At 35.6% G+C, this 18,132-nt stretch overlaps 1 protein-coding gene across 1 annotated transcript; it reads left to right on the forward strand.

Moving 5' to 3' along the window:
- The first annotated feature begins 297 nt into the window (after positions 1–297).
- LOC103954127 (mitogen-activated protein kinase kinase kinase NPK1) lies at positions 298–5,274 on the forward strand. Its single transcript, XM_009365929.3, has 17 exons — positions 298–875; positions 959–1,000; positions 1,311–1,376; positions 1,462–1,572; positions 1,655–1,735; positions 1,856–1,933; positions 2,021–2,103; positions 2,595–2,676; positions 2,805–2,905; positions 3,059–3,098; positions 3,358–3,417; positions 3,500–3,546; positions 3,615–3,846; positions 3,930–4,166; positions 4,292–4,605; positions 4,689–4,756; positions 4,868–5,274. Exons 1-17 carry the CDS (start codon positions 528–530, stop codon positions 4,966–4,968), a joined length of 2,091 nt encoding a protein of 696 aa, XP_009364204.2. The 5' UTR covers positions 298–527; the 3' UTR covers positions 4,969–5,274.
- The last annotated feature ends 12,858 nt before the right edge of the window (positions 5,275–18,132 follow it).

The following is an 18,132-nucleotide window of genomic DNA, read 5'->3' on the forward strand; positions in this document are numbered from 1 at the left end:
CCTATTAAATGTTGTAATCATAAAGAGAAATGTTTTTACCTATCCTACTACTATAAATAAAGGCACAAATGGGTGAATCAAACACACCTCACAATTACACATCTCTCTCTTATTCTCCCTAATTATGGCCGGTCCCCTCTCTCTCTCTAAACTCTAGATCGTTCAATCAAATAAGCCTACAACACGTCCTATATATTTCCTGCAAAATCTTTTATCCTAAACGAAAGTTTCAACAGAGTTATCAATAATAATAATAATAAAAAAATACTCACATATTATATAGTTCAAGACCGGAAGCGCCGCCAAAGTTCAGTTCCAAGGTGACCGTTAGGTTATCTATTTTTACATTTTTTGAATTGTACAGAAACAGATCCCCTTAACACCTTTTCCCTCCATTCAAAATTTTTAACTCTCCTCTCTCCTTCCCCCTCGCTCGCAGAGCAACCCCTCCGCGGCCCCACCACCAGATTTCAAGAAACGAATGAACCTCACAAAACCCTAGCCTTGTCCGTACAGCTCCACCGCCGATGGCGATGAGCCCCAACGACCGACCTAAAAAGAAAACCTCAACACCGATGCAAGGCCTCGTCGGCTTGATCCGCGAGTCCCTACCGCTTCTGCCCCCGCGCCGGGACGACGGAGGAGGTGGAGGAGGAGGGTTTGGGGGCCTGGTGGGGAAGGTCCGCTCCAGCCTCCGTAATTCGCGAATCGGACTGTTATCCAAGTCTCCTGTTCGTGCCCTTCCTCCGGTTGCTTCGAGAGATGACGCACCGCCGATTCGGTGGCGCAAAGGCGAGTTGATTGGTTCCGGTGCCTTTGGCCGGGTCTACATGGGAATGAACCTCGATTCCGGAGAGCTTTTCGCTGTGAAACAGGTTTGCCTGCTTCTTAATTTCGAGATTGAATTTGGTTTCTTAGTAATGGATTTGGCAGTTTGACATTTTTGTGTTTGTTACAGGTGTTGATTGCGGCAAATAGTGCTTCGAAGGAGAAGACACAGGCATGATTCTGATTTTGCATACATTTCATTATTTTTTTTAATCAAAGTTTTAATTTTTCTTGGGGATTGCTTAGTTTGCATTCCTGAGCACAAAAAGTTGCGATTCATTGAATTAACTAAGCATTTCAGCGATAAATTTTTATTCTTGGTTTGACTGCATATTAATACCTTCATTCTAATGTTAAAAGTATTTTAGAGATGCGTTTTCACTGGTGAACACTATTTTTCAGTTTGAGACTAAGTTGTGAACACTAATTTTCAGTTTGAGACTAAGTGACTGCAGTTTCCTTTTCTAATTTAATTAAATCAGGCTCACATTCGAGAGTTGGAGGAGGAAGTCAAGCTTCTTAAGAATCTTTCACATCCAAACATTGTTGTGAGTACGATTGTCTTTGTTATTTCATGGAAGTGATGGTGAAGGTGATCACTTACTTTCTTACTGTTTCAATGTTGTTCTTTAGAGGTACTTAGGGACCGCTAGAGAGGAGGATTCTTTGAATATTCTATTGGAGTTTGTGCCTGGTGGATCCATATCGTCCCTCTTGGGGAAATTTGGATCCTTTCCTGAGTCTGTAAGTATTTGTTACTTCTAAGTGATTGACCTTGGGTGTTTGGGGACATAAATTTTACATCTTGAAAATGTTGAATGTGCAGGTTATAAGAATGTACACAAAGCAGCTGTTACTGGGTCTTGAATACCTTCACAAGAATGAAATTATGCATAGGGACATCAAGGTACCTCCCCATTTCAATTGTTTAATGTTCACTTAAGAGTATGAATTGACCTCTCTCTCTCTCTCTCTCTCTCTCTCTCTCTCTCTCTCTCTCATTTAATAACGGGCATGCTTCATACAGGGTGCAAACATCCTCGTGGATAATAAGGGGTGTATTAAACTTGCTGACTTTGGTGCATCAAAGAAAGTTGTTGAACTGGTAATGACAGTTTTATTATGTACTATGGATAACTGACTTTATTATCTTTTTCATGCACATCAATAGTGAGTTCATTTGTTGATACAGGCTACTATAAATGGTGCCAAGTCAATGAAGGGTACTCCATATTGGATGGCTCCTGAAGTTATTCTCCAGACTGGCCATAGCTTGTAAGAACTACTACTCACTTTTAGAGAGTTGACTATTTTTGATAATTTCATTGCTATTATAATGGTTGTGTAATCGTTTGTCAACCTTTTAATGCTCTCTGCATTACCCTATAATTTTAGCCAAAGGTTTTTCCAGTACCAGTCAAGGGGCAAGGGTGGATCACAATTCACGTCTTTCTGAGACTTTTTTTAGCAGTCTTGTGTGTTCCTTCCAGGACATGCTCCTTAAGAATACTCTCTTAGAAGTTCTCCTAGTTGAGCAGTTATATTAACTAGATGAGGTTCACTAGCGTTGATTTTTTGTATTCAGTCCGTTTACACAAAAAATAATACAACCTGTTGGGAACATTTCATCCTAATCTCCAATTAGAAGCATGTTCTCATGTATTGCATGAGTTGTCCCCTTTTTGTTAGTGAGGGACAACAGTTGGATTTAGCTACTCCCTATTTCTGATGCTTGGACCTCATTGGTTTGAATATGTTTTTTTTAGCTCTGCTGACATATGGAGTGTTGGATGTACTGTGATTGAGATGGCTACAGGAAAGCCTCCATGGAGCCAACAGTATCAAGAGGTAACACTTCAAGCTGCTTTTGCCAACAAATAGTTTGATTATTGTGTCTAACGTGACTAGAATTTTTCTAATTTAGTGTGGTTTCACCCAAGAGGTAGCAGACTGAGATTACGAGTTTCCCTTTTCAGGTTGCTGCTCTTTTCCATATTGGAACAACAAAATCTCATCCACCCATCCCTGAGCATCTCTCTGCTGAGGCAAAGGATTTTCTGTTAAAATGCCTAGAGAAGTACAACTATGAATTCTACTTTTCCCTAATTTTTTTTCATATTTATGGGCTAAACATACTTAAGTCTGTAGATAGAACAGCAGATATTAAATTTTTACAAATGTCATCTATTTATATTTTCCTTTACTCTTACACTCCATAATTTGGTGGCAGGGAACCTTATCTAAGGTCTTCTGCGTCAGAGTTGGTGCAGGTAAATTTTAATGTTATATAACGTTGCATATTATTTCAGAGTGTAATTAGGCATGGGGCATTAGCTGCATTACATACATGCGGACGTGTCATAGCTTTCAATAATAGAGATTTTACTTCATAGTTAGTTTTCTCAAGAATTGGACAGTAAAATTAAGAAATCTTGTTCTTCAAAAAGTACAGTCGCATGTGAATGCCTGTTTTTTTTTTTTTCCTTCTTCTTTTTCACTAATGAGATACTATCTGTTGGTCATGTGCAGCATCCATTTGTCACTGGGGATTACCAGGAACCTCGTCCAGTAGTTCGTTCTTCATTCATGGTTGGTATAATTGATTTAGATTTACTGGCTCAACTATTACTTAATAACAACCATACAATTAGTTAATAACTAGTTTTATCAGGAAGCTGGAAACGAGAAGGCAGCACCTGGGACAGATCTTAAGAACTTGTAAGTCTTTTCATTTAATCGTTTTGGAATTATTTCTGGTTGCCTTTCTAACTTTATCACCACTACAGTGTGAACCCTTCGATCAGAAGGTCTACCTGTGCCGGCTTGAAGAATATTTGTGATATGGGCACTGTAAGGTGCTCAACTGTATATCCAGGGAATTTTTCAGGAGGGAGCTCCCGCTGGGGAGCTACTAATAACTATGATGACGACATGTGTCAGATTGATGATACGAATGACATTGTCCTTGGTTCATTTGCAAAATTGAGATCTGTGGTTGGACCTGACGAATTAAACAAGGTAATGAACTTTTTTCTTGTCCTTCTAGATCATTCAGAGTAATAAACTTTAATTATGATGAGTGATTTGCTTGTTTGAAATAGAGTTTCAATCCCATGTGTGAACCAACTGACGACTGGTCATGCAAGTTTGATGAAAGTCTGGAACCGGAGAGAAATGGAATTAACTTCTCCCCTTGTCAAACAATACATGAGGCTTCGGGCAGCATTGGAGCATCTCAAAAGGTGGAGACAGAGTTCACATTTCCTTCCGGGCCATCAGCAGTTGAGGATGATGAGGAAGTTACAGAGTCAAAAATAAGAGCCTTCCTAGATGAAAAGGTACTATGTGTCTGCCAAGTTCTTTCCTGTGCGATGTAGTGGTCAAATCATTCAACGATGCTATGTTTTGTCAGAATGTGTGGCAGGATTCTAATGTTTTAAACTTGCACCTTGAACCTAATCAGGCCTTAGATCTGAAGAAGATGCAAACACCTCTATATGAAGAGTTCCGTAGCTCATTCAATGCAGCTGGTTTTGGAAATGCAGACTGTGAACATGTTTCAAAGCATCTGAACTTACCTCCTAAAGGCAAGTCACCGAGTCATGCATCTAGTAGAAGATTCTCTACTGCATTTGATGCTGCAGGCCCTGGGAAACATACAAGAGATGTATCAAATGCCAGTGGTGTATATGACCGAGTTTTGCAGGAAATTCAGCCACCTCAGCTTGGTGAATGGAAAGAGCTCCCTCATGATCAGAAAGAATCATTTAGTCTAAGGTTTGTCTTTGATGTTTGATGCCATTCTGTTGGCTAATGTCCACTCTTCTGCTGTAACTCAATGGAGATGGGTTTAATTTCAGTGCAAGCTTTTCTGATATGCAAAGAAAGTGGAAACAGGAGCTTGATGAAGAGCTCAAGAGGAAGCGAGGCAAGTTTTATTTTGTATTTTCAAGAAGTTTTATTTTGGGGATGGCATTTATGCACGAAATTTTGGTCTTGATTAGTATGATCTTATCTTACTGGAACCGGCTGGATGCAGAGATGATGTGGCAGGCTGGTGTAGGAACGAAAATACCATCCCCAACCAAAATTCTAGGTCGACAAAGAGAGCCGCTACGGATGGTTTTTCCTGGAAAATGAAGTGTATGTATGTACCTCACTTGTATCTATTTTACCATGATATAGAAATAAGTTATGCTTTTCGACGGGGAGCGCTCAGTATGCACTTGGCAGGGGTGTTGTCCAGTTTTACATTGGTCACCTTGCCCATAGCAGGCCGTGCAGCCTCTTGCCTGCTGCATTATGTCTCAAGCAGCTCAGCCAGAAAATGTCACGTAACCAGTGATATGTATTGATTTAATTTCTTGTGGCCTTTGTATTGAGTTTGTGTGAATTATATAATTTGAAATATATTGTATGCTGCTGATGCAGCATTCTTTTCTGCTCTCTGTCTCTCTCTCTCTCTCTCTCTCTCTCTCTCTCTGTGGGATGATTTTTTCAGAACAGTTTACGAAATTCAAATTTCTTGGATCAAATCGGCGACGCTGAAGCCACAGCATTTCAAATTTCATGTGTCTTGATTATGAAAGGGGAAGAAAGAAGGAATGAATGTAGGTTCTCAGCTTGTATAGATAACAAACTGAGCCCAAACCTCAACTTGGGTCATTTTATAAAACAAATCATTGGCCCAAGTTTGACTGGCTTTGGTTTATGATCCAACTGTGAATAGAACAAATAAAGGAGTGCAGACGGAGAAAATGAAATTGAAAATCATTTCGCTTAGAACAACGCTTAAGTCCATTCTTTTAATATGAATTAGTCATTTAATTGCACATGTCCTTTTGATCCAAGTCCACTAGACCCGTCAAATTAACCCATTAGATTCTTAAGGGATACATTTAATTTGATCTCACCCACCATTATAATTTTGATACACTCACCAACACATTAAACCTATTGTGTACCCATTAAGACTTAAGTACTCATTTGGATGGGTGGGACCAAATACAGAGGGTTGTCAATGTGTGTTAGTGTACGGCCCCAAGAGAAACTTTCACAATCTATTACTTGATTGGTTATAAATTCATCATGCATAGGGTTGTCTATGTGTGTGTGCGCGTATGCAATAACTCACAAATATAGGCGCACGCCGGACGGTCTTTCCACTCGTCAAAGTATGAACCTAATTCCTCTAAAATAAAACTTAAAATGTAAAACAAAGGATCCAAATGGTTAGGAAATAAAAGAAAACAACATATCAAAAATGAGAGACAAACTTGCAACGTGAGATGCCCAAAAAATCTCAATGTAGGAAAAGAAGAATTTGTAATGGCGGGACTATAATGGAAAGGGATCCTTTCTTCTAATCCACCAAGTTCGAGAATCCGAGCCGTTAAAATTTAATCCAACATCTACAAACAGGGACCCACTTTAAAAGTTATAATCATTTTAGCTGTTTGATCAAATTTCAAAGTCCTGAATCCCCGAATTTGATGGATTAAGAGGAAAAGATCCAGAGAGAATCCCTTTCCGACTATAATAGCAAGTGTCCGAATTGCAATTTCCCCATGCTCCCTACCGACATATAAGAGCTTTATTAGTCCCAAGGAGCCTTCTTGATTTTTTTTCTTAGAGAAAGAATAAATATGTTTGTAAGCTTTCGAAAATGAAAAACATGTTGCCACTCAAAAGTAGTACACGAGAACGATCTTTTACCTATATTTGTTCAAATATCTTCAAATGATGAAAAGTGTTCCAAGTGGAAAAATTTTTACCTCGTTTTAAAAATGTTAACTTCAATTTTAGATGAAAATCGTTGCATCCTATTTATTGAAGGGATAGTGATATTCACACATTCATTTTTATCTTTCACACACCGTTGTTAATTTTTTATCATTGATATCCAATTCATTCAAGCCGACGACTAAACATTAAGAGAAGTGTGTGAAAAATAAATATAAGTGGGTAGAAAGCAGCACTACTGTTATTGAAAATGACAAAGAAGCATGGGTTGATGAGAAATTATAAATGTGGGTAATATAGAAACATAAAAAATTAATCCCCTGCATTGTCCCCCATTGCTTCCCAAGTTATGCATGAAATTGACCATTGGACCCCTCCCCCACCATGATTTTCCCTCCCAAAAAATCATAAAAAAAATCTCTGAAAGTTCCCTTTGTTCCCCAGACAAGTAATTTAGTCTGTGATCCAGCAAATGGAGCAATTTAGTAGGTGAGTCAAAAAACGAAAGCTTTTGAAAGTCTCCATTTTCTTCGACCTTTTGAATATTGCATGGCAGAAAGTTTATGGATCACGGAAAGAGCGTATGGCGGAAAAGCAAAATTCTTGAATAAGTGGCTGAATTTTTGAATGATTACGAAGGCATGAAAAAGATTGTTGTCAGGTGGGCATTCTTTCTTCTTTCTTTTGTTGGTAAATAAAATGATGACTTCTTGGTTGTGAAAGGCCAAGATTGTTGGAGATCTCAACAAGATGATTACATAGATCATGTGAAAATAACCTCATATATTCTTGCCGGCAAAGAAAACAAAATTCTTTCGAATACAAAGATATATTTACGTCAAGAAGTGAAAGATTTGGGCTAAAAAACACGAGTCAGTCATAATAATTTGACGTCGAACTCATTATTCATGAGAGTCGAAATTAAAAACTACTATTTACTAATGAAGAAAAACACCAACAAATTGTAGTTTTAAGTGACTGAAACCAACCAAAAAGAGTTTGGTACTTGTTACATTCAATCAACTTTTATATTGAAAACAATGGTGTTAATTGCTTTTTTTATTGTCAAAAACCCATTGGAAAATAAACTTGTCATGTCCCCAAGTACCCCCAAATTACGATGGATGAACTTGGACCATATAGTTTTTATTAACAAGAACAATGGTGGACCAACCAGCCTCTATTTTATATTTTATGAGAATATCGTATGATTCTCAGGAATATACTGCAAGTCTAAAGATTATAGGTGAGGTGGGTGGGTGGGTGTCCCCGTCAACCTCCAAACGATAGCTCCCTCACTTGTTATCATGGGAATAGTTGTGGGAATAGTTGTAAGGACAAGGGAAATAGACAATGGGGCTTGCACCAAGCTTTGTCCAAGGGTATGAAGTGGTTCAAATTGTTATTTGTGGAACTTAGCAACTCACATACCCAAGTAAGAGATTTGGCATTATGTTTTGTAAACAATAAGAATTATGACAACTTGATGATCTTCAAGTTTCTCTAATTAATGAGGTGGAGAATATATGTGTGTGTGTGTGTGTGTGTGTGTGTGTGTGTGTGAGTTTGTTGTTTGTTTGATCAGTACTATAAATACAAAGGCATATATGCTCTATCATAATTTGTGAGTAAATTTATGTCGTGTCACGTAGGCCTGGCAAACGGATCATGTATATCGTATTTGTGTCGTTTTCGTGTAATATATGTTATCTTAACAGGTCGTGTCGTGTCACACCTGTTATCTTAACAGGTCGGATCACTTTACCCCTGTTATGACTTATTAAGAAAAAAATATTTTTTTTCCTTAAATTTGCACATACCACACATTGGGTAAAGTGACCCGACCCGTTATGATCCGTTAAGAATTTTTTTTTTTTTTTTTTCTTAAATTTGCACATACCACACATTGCCACATAAAATATTACTTCAAAACATTAAAACACATTTGTCATTTAAGTACTACATCTACATTCGAAAATAAGAGTCTAATAAACAAACATCCATACACTATTAGTCTATTACAAAATATTAAATGTGCAAGGATATGCAAAATGAAAAAGTTTTTGTTTTCAAGGTTGTGAAGCTTTTCTCAAAAGTTTAAACTTTACCAAAGGAACTCAAAGCTTGCATGTTATTCCTTTTACAAAATCCTCAATTTTCATCGATTATCATGACATAAGATTTTATGGTATCTACTAGTGTAAGTATTTTAAATTGAAGATCGAATTCATTCATTGTATTCATATAGGGTCAAGGAGTGTAGCTGTAAAAAACCATCAAAATTGGAGTTAAAATAACCGTTAAATCGTGATTTTCCGTTGATAACCATTGAAAAGTTTTGTTCCGTTACTTGATTTCTGAATGTTTGTTTTTGCAATTTTTTGGCGGTTGGATCGTTGAAACTAGTTTCGTAGAATGCTTATCGTATCAAAACAATAGATTCACTAACACTTAAGAGTTTATTCATACTTTTATTAAGTATAACATAAGATTTTGTGGTATCCATTAGTGTAAATATTTTAAATTAAAGATCGAGTTCATTCATTGTATTCATATAGGATCAAGGAGTGTAGCTATAAAAAAATCATCAAAATCAAAGTTAAAATAACGGTTAAATCGTGATTTTTCGTTGATAACCGTCGAACAGTTTTGTCCCGTTACTTGATAACCGTCGAACCGTTTTGTCCCCTTACTTGATCTCTGAATGTTTTTTTTTTTTATTGCGATTTTTTGCTGATGCGATCTGGAAGCATATACAAACAACTTTGACGGTTGGATTGTTGAAATTAGTTTCGTAGAATTCGTATCTCATCAAATTCAATGATATATATATATATATATTTTTTTTTTTTTAGTAGATTTAAATTTATTTATTTTGTACGTATAACATTTAAGAAATTGAATGGTATGTATATTTAAGCCGATCCAATGGTCACCAATTTTTAATATTTAATTTAATATATATATAATTATTATAGTTTTTGGGGGTATAAATTTGTTAAATTAATATATATAATTATTATAGTATTTTTTTAGGATTATAAAATTATAAAATTAATATTTTGCTTATTGTATATCGTGTTACCCACGTGTATACCTGAACCAACCCGTTATCTTAATAGGTGTTTATCGGGTTACTCGATAATGACCAGATTCGTTATCGTATCGACTCGAACACCTGTTAATTTCGTATTGTGTCGTGTCGGAAATTGTCAGGTCTGATATCATGTGTGAGAGGGTCATACTTCGTCTGCATTTATAATGTAAATAAACTATGAATATATGTCATATTCCCTCTTTTTTTTCTTTTTCTTTTTTTAGCGCGAATAACGTGCTCCTTTCTGTGTGGCAATTGCAGCTGCGAGTTCATGCTTATCCGTATATGCGTGGAAAGTTAAAGAGTATGAGAGGAAAAGATGTCTCCGAGTCTATATTTCAAGTCAATTGTCAAATCTTGCAATGGATTAAGATGTTTATATCCCTAGTTTGTGAATGTACGTAGACTATTGGTCTCTGACACTTTTTTATATTCGTTTTTTATTAGTAAAAAATCAGTCTGCATACTTTAACTTGTATATATTTGCATTAGAATTGTTTATTATGATGAGGGGGGACACACGGTTTTATCATAGGCAGATTAAGACTATATATTGTGGTCAATTTTCGCGCGGTCTTCTCCTTTTGGGATGCTTTATTTGCCTTGGCATACATTTGGGGTCCAATGTAGCTAGGGTGGATATGGTGGTGGGGGTGTGAAGGATGATGGGAAGCTTTTTCGAACCAGTGGTGGTTCCTTTTGTTGGTGACGCCATGGCTGGTGGCTTTGGACCAATGAATAGTGAGACTTTCTTTTACATATAAATATTTTACTCATATTAGAATATTGCTCTTATAAATTATATGTTGATGGTGTGAAACATGATGAAAGTGAAAGAGAATTGATGTGTCAAGGATTAAAATTGAATATTTTCAGAAGAAAAGGAGAAATTAAGGAAAATGGGACGTTGGAATGGTATACTATCCTTAACACAGTGCACTATTGAATATATAATATTTAGTTATAAAAAAAATTTCATCTATAAGAACAAAAAATCTTATAAATAGAGTTTTGGGTTTTGGATATTGATGCTTATCCAACAAAGATTTAATAAAAGGAAAACTAATGAAAAAGGCTTGAAAACTTTGAGTTTTAACGATAAGGATAAAATTAAGGGTAAAGTGAATAGTAACAGAATTGACTTTTAGTGTAAAAATGTGGTTTTTCGTTAAAGTGAACAGTACCGAAACTTTTCGTTTAAGTTCCCTTTATTAAATCCACTGGCAAATACATAGAATTTCATCTCAACCTTGATGCATAAATGTTATTTGTTACCACTGGCGGATCCACATAAGGACCCTTCGAAAGTCCGAAGAAACAATTGTGATCAGCCTTTGGGACCCTCCAACAATTTGGGCAAGTGTAGTGGAGAGGTTTGTTGCCTTCATGGATGTGCAGGCAGCAGTGCTTATAACAAAGAAGAATGAGAGGTTTTTAAGTTTTGTTTTAAAAGACCTAGCCCAAATGACAACGTTTTTTAGCCAAGTCATTATAAAAATTTTAAAAACTAAAATATCTCTAATTTCTCTATAGAGCCTAAGAACTTCGATCTTTTCCAGTATCCCCAAATTATATTTAAGAACTCTCAGCCCCAATCGTCGTAACCTTCCAACTTGAAACCCAAGTTACCCTATTCCCCGCCACCATTTGCCGTTCTACCACCTTTAGCTGCCTAATTTTATTTTCTCCAAATTCATATAAATTTTTTAATCCTAGACTCTAGTCCCAACTCCCAATTAATAATGTATATATATGTTACATTAACAAATTTTAACTTTGTAGAGTCACTAATTGCGTTATGTTGCTGATGAGAATTTGTTAGTTTTATTACCTTTGAGATTAATCTTGATTTATTCAATGAACCAAATTCAATAGAAAATAGTGATATGGAATCAAATTAGTCTAATATTTTTTTTTAATAACTTTTATGTTGGGACCCCCAATCTTGCAATCCTTGATCCGCCACCATTTGTTACTCATTCAGAAGAGAAAGGGCAAACTCTTGTCTGGATGGCACAATGTGACAAATTAAGAGAAGGAAATTAAACGATAACATTAAAATTCACAAGAGAATATGAGAAAACTTTAAAGTTGTTTATTGAGTAATATGAAAGAAGAAACCCTAACACCACAAAAAGATTTATAGTCTATCACAATCCTAAACTTGCTAGGAATCCTAATAGAAAGTACAAAAAATAACAAACTACCAAAACATGTCCTCTAAACTTAGAATGATGCTTTGGGCTAATAAACATTAGAATTCGGCTAAAAATGCGTATATGTCAACCAAGCATTGAGTATTGATGGCGATTTTTTTTTCTTTTCAAAATAACGGACCACGAACCAAAATTTGTAATGTAAAACTTCACTATTGAATATGCACATTTCAATCTGATTTTCGATTCACTTTGACATCTAATCTAAGAAAATGAGACCGATGATATATTTCTAGAGCTTTAGATCTCATCACATGGATAACAAAAGGACAGTCTTGATATAAAGTTAAAAAGATTGCGCAAATTAATTTGAAAAGCAGATGCATGAGTGAACTTTCTAAATGTAAAAATGGCAATATTTGAATTGCGAAGAGTGCTTATGCATGAAACCAACCCACCTAAGTAATGTATGAAAAAGTTTTAAAAGTTGTTACGATCGAAGGTGTACTATCACAATTGGCTTTTCGAAGCTCGATCTGCTCTCTACCAAAAGAAGATAGTGGAACTTGTATAATATCGTGGCTTTGCATGAATGATACAAACGACTTTCTAGTCCTTAACTACCAATAAATTAAGTAAAGCTCCCTTTCTTAAAGAGTACCAACAAATTAAGAACCAATCGAAATGCCCCTTTGGCGTTTCACCAAATGTCCACTCATTAAATTTTACACGTGGAGCAGTATTATTGGTCATCTATTGATCAGATCAAATCAAACTTGCAAAATAATTAATCCACTACTGTACCATACAAGGAGGGCTACTCCTAATCCCAAACGACTTTCAAAAGGAAAATTTCATATAACATGAACTTAGCTCACCATTAAACAAGAGAAAATTACTCTAAACAAATGGTGCAGATTGGTAACTACTAATCGTTACATTAGGTAATGATCATCTTTTTTACCTAGATAAATTTTGATATTAGGTAATACAATAAGTTTATTTTTATCATCTCATGGTACTATTTAAGAAAACGATCACTTTGTCAACCATTTTTACCAACTTCTAGTTCTAACTATACTCCTACTTCCATGAGCGTAAAGTGATATATACTAGCTGATTTACCGACAAAAGAAATGTAAGCATCTATGTCTTTTAAAAAGAAAAAGAAAATTGCCCCAAGTTTAAGAGAGAAAAACTTTCTGGAGCGGATGAACACGTTTATCAACTTTTAAGTAATAAATCAATCATCAACCTTCATGTTCTTTAGTTTTCAAAATTTTGTCTACAAATTTAGTCTCCCTGATATTACCCTTGCAAAAAAACAAGAATGGTCGAAAGGTTTTTATCTAGAAAATGTGACTCAGAATTTAGATGCCATTTTTGGTGCATACCAATTGACAGTTAGGGATTGAGACTTATTGAAACCTAATGATGCATAAGTTCGAATTCTTAACTATAAATGGGGAGGGAGTTCAACCAAAAAAAGAACTATAGAACTATTGGAACCCCTAACAACGTACATCTACGTAGACCAAAAATGTAATGTGGCCAACTTCCAAATTCCACTGTCCCTTTTAGTGGGGACTAGGTTTCCTTTTCACAACGACCCCAGTTCATGTGGATATGAAAGATTTTGCGCTACAATTCTGTTTCTCGCACGTGGTTCCCATTTGGAAGCATTATATGTACACTGTTTTCAGAGTAATTCGTCGACACCATAAGCAAACACTTCACTGATTACTTTTTTTTTTTTTTCAATTGATTTATTGCTTTTTAAACTATTTCTGTGCTTAATTAGCTCATTCCTCAACTTATGAAAGCGTTAAGTAAATTAATTATCAGTGTTAATATGGTTAAGAATACATCAACCAAAGTGAAAGTTTGAAAATTCAAGAGATATATGATACATGCAGACAATCGATGAGCTATCCTATCGAAAATTCCCAATGAATGGATACCCTAACTCCACGATGAGGCACTGCCTTCCTCTGGTTTGTATATGCATATAGAATGTACTGTCATTGTTGCATGTGATACTTTTAGACTAACAAAAGGATAAAAGATACTGTCGGCGTTACTCTAATTCAAACAGATTGATCATTAGAAACACAAAATTAGGCTTAAAAACACTTAATTAGACACAAAGAACTCAAAACAAACTAAAAAGACTTAAAACATCACAAAATATTCAAATAGACTCAAACTAGACACTAAATGTTGATTTGGACGAAAATTGATTTTAACTTGACTCAAAACACTTAAAAACACAAGTTTGGATAGATTCTAACTAATTTGACACAACAAAGTAAAGGGGATTGGGTTTTTTGACAAATTTAAAACTTAAACAAACAAATTGCAAAAACTCAGTAAAGGGATACGAATTTGGGTTAATTGATGGGTGATCGGCTAGTTAGAGGGTTATTCTCCACACATAACACACTTGCATACAAATCAATTTCCAGTTGCTTTTTTAAATGATAAGGGTTAAGGATTCATGCATGCACATTACCCTAAAACAGCTCTAACCCTAGCTCTTGTTAATAGGTACGGTCGGCACTCTTGTTGAAAGACTTAACTGATTAGGACCATAGCAAATGGTAGAGAAAGCTATTTGTAATGGACCTAAACCGAGGGGTGCTTAAGCTTACTAGTACCGGTAGTGCTTTGTTTTTTTTTTTTTTTTTTTTCCAAAATGGTAGAAACTTTGATTAAATTCGAATCGAAACGTTTACATCAGATGCCAGAGTGTTGTACAACCACTCTGGTTCAAACTCATTCCAACTATGAAGGCCACCTTCCTTAAACACAAAAGATGCCACTAGATGTGCTGTCCTATTACTTTTATGTTTTTTTGTTTGAATTATCTCCAAATCATTGGATTAGTTAGTAAAAGATGTATTCATGTGACAACCCTTGAAATTTTTCTTGTTTGGTTAATCGCTTGTTGTAAAAGAAAATAGAAAGCAACTCGTCAATGAATACTAGCTATTATGAAAAACATGCAAATTAACAGGTATTAAGGCCTGGTTTGGTACTGAGGTGATTCTGAAAAAAGCTGGTATAAAAAAAAGCTGGGAGCTGTTTTTGTGTTTGGTAAACATTCAACTTCAGCTTTTTTTCACAGTTTTGGATGAAAAAAAGCCAAAAACAAGAAACTGCAAAACCTAGCTTTGAAAAACTAGTTTTTTTTCACATCTATTTTACATAAAAGTTTACCAAACACTATAATACTGCTTTTTTTCTTTTCAAAAGCACTTTTACAAAAAAAGTTTACCAAACACTCTTGCTGCTTTATTTCACAGCTGTTTATTCTCACAGCATAGCAGAAGCAGTTTTTTTTCAAAGCACAACAATACCAAACCAGCCCTAATTCATCTCGGCCTATGTTACTAACCCACATCTTGTATGACATGGGTGGGTGATGTGCTTATATTTTAGGTTTAATTTAAACTATGCACTACATATTAAGAGAACCATCCTTATCAACTAAGATTAAGTTACTTTCATGGCATTTCTAAGTTTAGAAGTTGAATAATAGAATTAACTTTTAAGGACAATATCACTTAAAATGCACTCTTTTTTTTTTCATCTCCCACGACCTTATATTTCTCTTTATGCTATTAACTATTTGTAACTGTCATCACATAGTTTTCTAGTATTAATAAACAAAATAAACAAAACATGTGTTATAACATGTGTGGACAATAATGTGTTTCTAGTATTAGAAACTTCTATTATAATTATAATGTGTTTATTTATTTTTATTTTTAATTAATATACTGTAAAAGTAGGACATAAAAACCATGTTTCCAACCCACTATATTATAATATGTAAAGTTGTACACCACATGAAAGTGTTCCGAGTAGATAAAGTTTCCCACCTTATTTTTCTTGTAGTGCAACTTGAACCATCAAACACTGAAGAATGTTTCCAAAAGGATGAGGTAACTGATACGATTAGTCCTTCTGTGTGTGCATGGCTATAGGGTAGTTGATGATAAGTTGATAACATGTTTTAATGGTGGTGAGAGCACACCGTACGTAAATAAAGATCAAACAAGATGAAGCAATGTAAGGTGGATACGCATATAGGGATAGTTAGCATGAGACCCCCCATAAATAGGGGTTCTCTGTAAGGTACCTATACCAGCCCTACACTGCAGTGCCCACTTGCAACTATTAGGCTGGCAGTTATACGAGGGAACCTTTTACCCTTTTGTGCTTTTAGCTGCTATACATCACGTTTCTGATGCCCTTATGGGAAGATTTTGGTTCTGAGTCACAGATATGTTTGGTCCCAAAAGCTTGAACGGTACATAAGATCGTGCAGAATCCATCTTATTTTAGAGATAATAATATGTGTCCCACACATCTGCAGTAGGCAGAGTCAAGATTTTAAATAATTGTTCATGATATCGATCAAAAAGTTTCATTCGACTATTTCGTTGAGCGCCTAGTAGGCACCTACTAATTTCTGTAAACGTATGTCCAAAGTTTATACCAACATATGTCCACAACTACTATTACTTGTAGGGGCTTGTCGAGGATGGTTGGAGGGATACTATGGAGTAATGTTGAAGACTGTCAAGATTTGTCAACTAAGGTATTTCATCTCACACAAGAAGAGAGAAAAGGAAGACAAAGATGTTAGAAGAAAATAGAAGAAGTAGGAGAAGGAGATTGTAATTTAGTTTGCCTTAACTGTTTATAAGGATAAAAAATAATACACAAACAAATATACATGGAGTTTTTTAAGTTGTTGGGGTCAAAGGCAACCAATGACCTCATATTAGCTCTGCCATTGCACATATGTTCGGTATGCTAAATCATACATACTTGTATTTGAAGGAAGATTTGTGAAAAACATGTTCATTTAAGCAACATCAATAGCATGCAATTAACAATTAAAGGCGGAATCATGCTTGTATGCACTTAAAACAAAATATTTACCCATGAAATTCAAAGCCTAGTAGATAGGTGAACCAAGACTCAACTCAAAACAAAGTGAGTTGAGAAATCAATACCTTTGTAGATTCCTCTTTGCATAAGCAAAGGCTAATCACCCAAAGAGAGGGCCTTCATTCCTTGCATCTTAGATCCATGGATTTGGATGGATGAAAAGGTTTCTCCAAGTTCCCAAAATTGAGAACCTCTAATGATTCATCACCAAGGCATAATGAAGAAGAAATGAGTGACCTTGGAGGAGTTTGATTGCTAGATGATCCCTCCAAGGTGGCCTAAATTTTAGAGAGAAAGGAGAGCTTGTGTTCTCATCCTTTCCCCAAAAATTACCATTCTTAAATTTTAGGCTATAAAGTCCTTTATATAGTCCCTTCAAATAAGTGACCTAATGGACCAAAAAACCCTATTCTTCTAACATGGCAAGCCTATAGGGTTTATTGGGCTTTCAAGCCCTTTGTTTATTCAAGTTGTCATACAACTTGAGTTAATGGGCTTGACATTCAAATCTCATTGGGCCTTGCGGCCCAAAACTAACCCGAGGTCTTTAACGAACTTATTCGTTTGATTAATTAACATATTAATTAATCATAGCCTTAAATAAATAATTAAACCATTTAATTATTCTTACTCATCTCCGTTGTTTCTTCAAACTCTACCTTACTCGGTGAACGATCCATTAGGTTCCTTTTAGCGAGGCAGTGGGCGATTAAAACTCTTTCTAATCGATTGTGAATTGAAACTTACTTTCAATTCTCCCGTTAGTGATAATACACTTTTAGGGCTTCCACAAACCATGGTTGACGCCTAGCAGCATGTCATGGTTACCCAAGCTAATCAGAAGAAGTGGAGAACCTATTCAGTTTTAGGATTACAAATGCAATACGGTCTTTCTCTAATACAATACTCTTGACCACATTGTTTGGTTTGATAGTTTATTCATGTCTACTATCCAATGTGAGTCTTGTGCTTATATGATTACCTTGAATGTGATTTGGAACACATTCCTAAATCTCATTCATACTTTGGCCAAAGATTCTTAATCATATCATAGAGTATTCTCCCTCAAACAGTTTGAAGGTTAGAGATCCCTTGTTGCGCATTCACTTGCCTCCATGGCTAAGTGGCTTAACCCCAACGATGCCATGGACACCCTCCTGATGGAGTGACTTTGACATAATCAAAGATTAAGGACCTAACCACAAGACAACTGTGATGCCTCAGGTCAAAAGACTAATTTGCATTATCCCAACCATGAGTTCTCATGTGACATGAATATGAGAACTCTTCGTTGATCGTGTTCAGTGAACTCTCTATTGAGCACCTACATACTTGTCTTGATGTCAC

The sequence above is a fragment of a genome, unplaced genomic scaffold (assembly GCF_019419815.1).
Source record: "Pyrus x bretschneideri cultivar Hongxiangsu unplaced genomic scaffold, Pyrus_bretschneideri_v1 Contig6, whole genome shotgun sequence".
Classification (NCBI taxonomy): domain Eukaryota; kingdom Viridiplantae; phylum Streptophyta; class Magnoliopsida; order Rosales; family Rosaceae; genus Pyrus; species Pyrus x bretschneideri.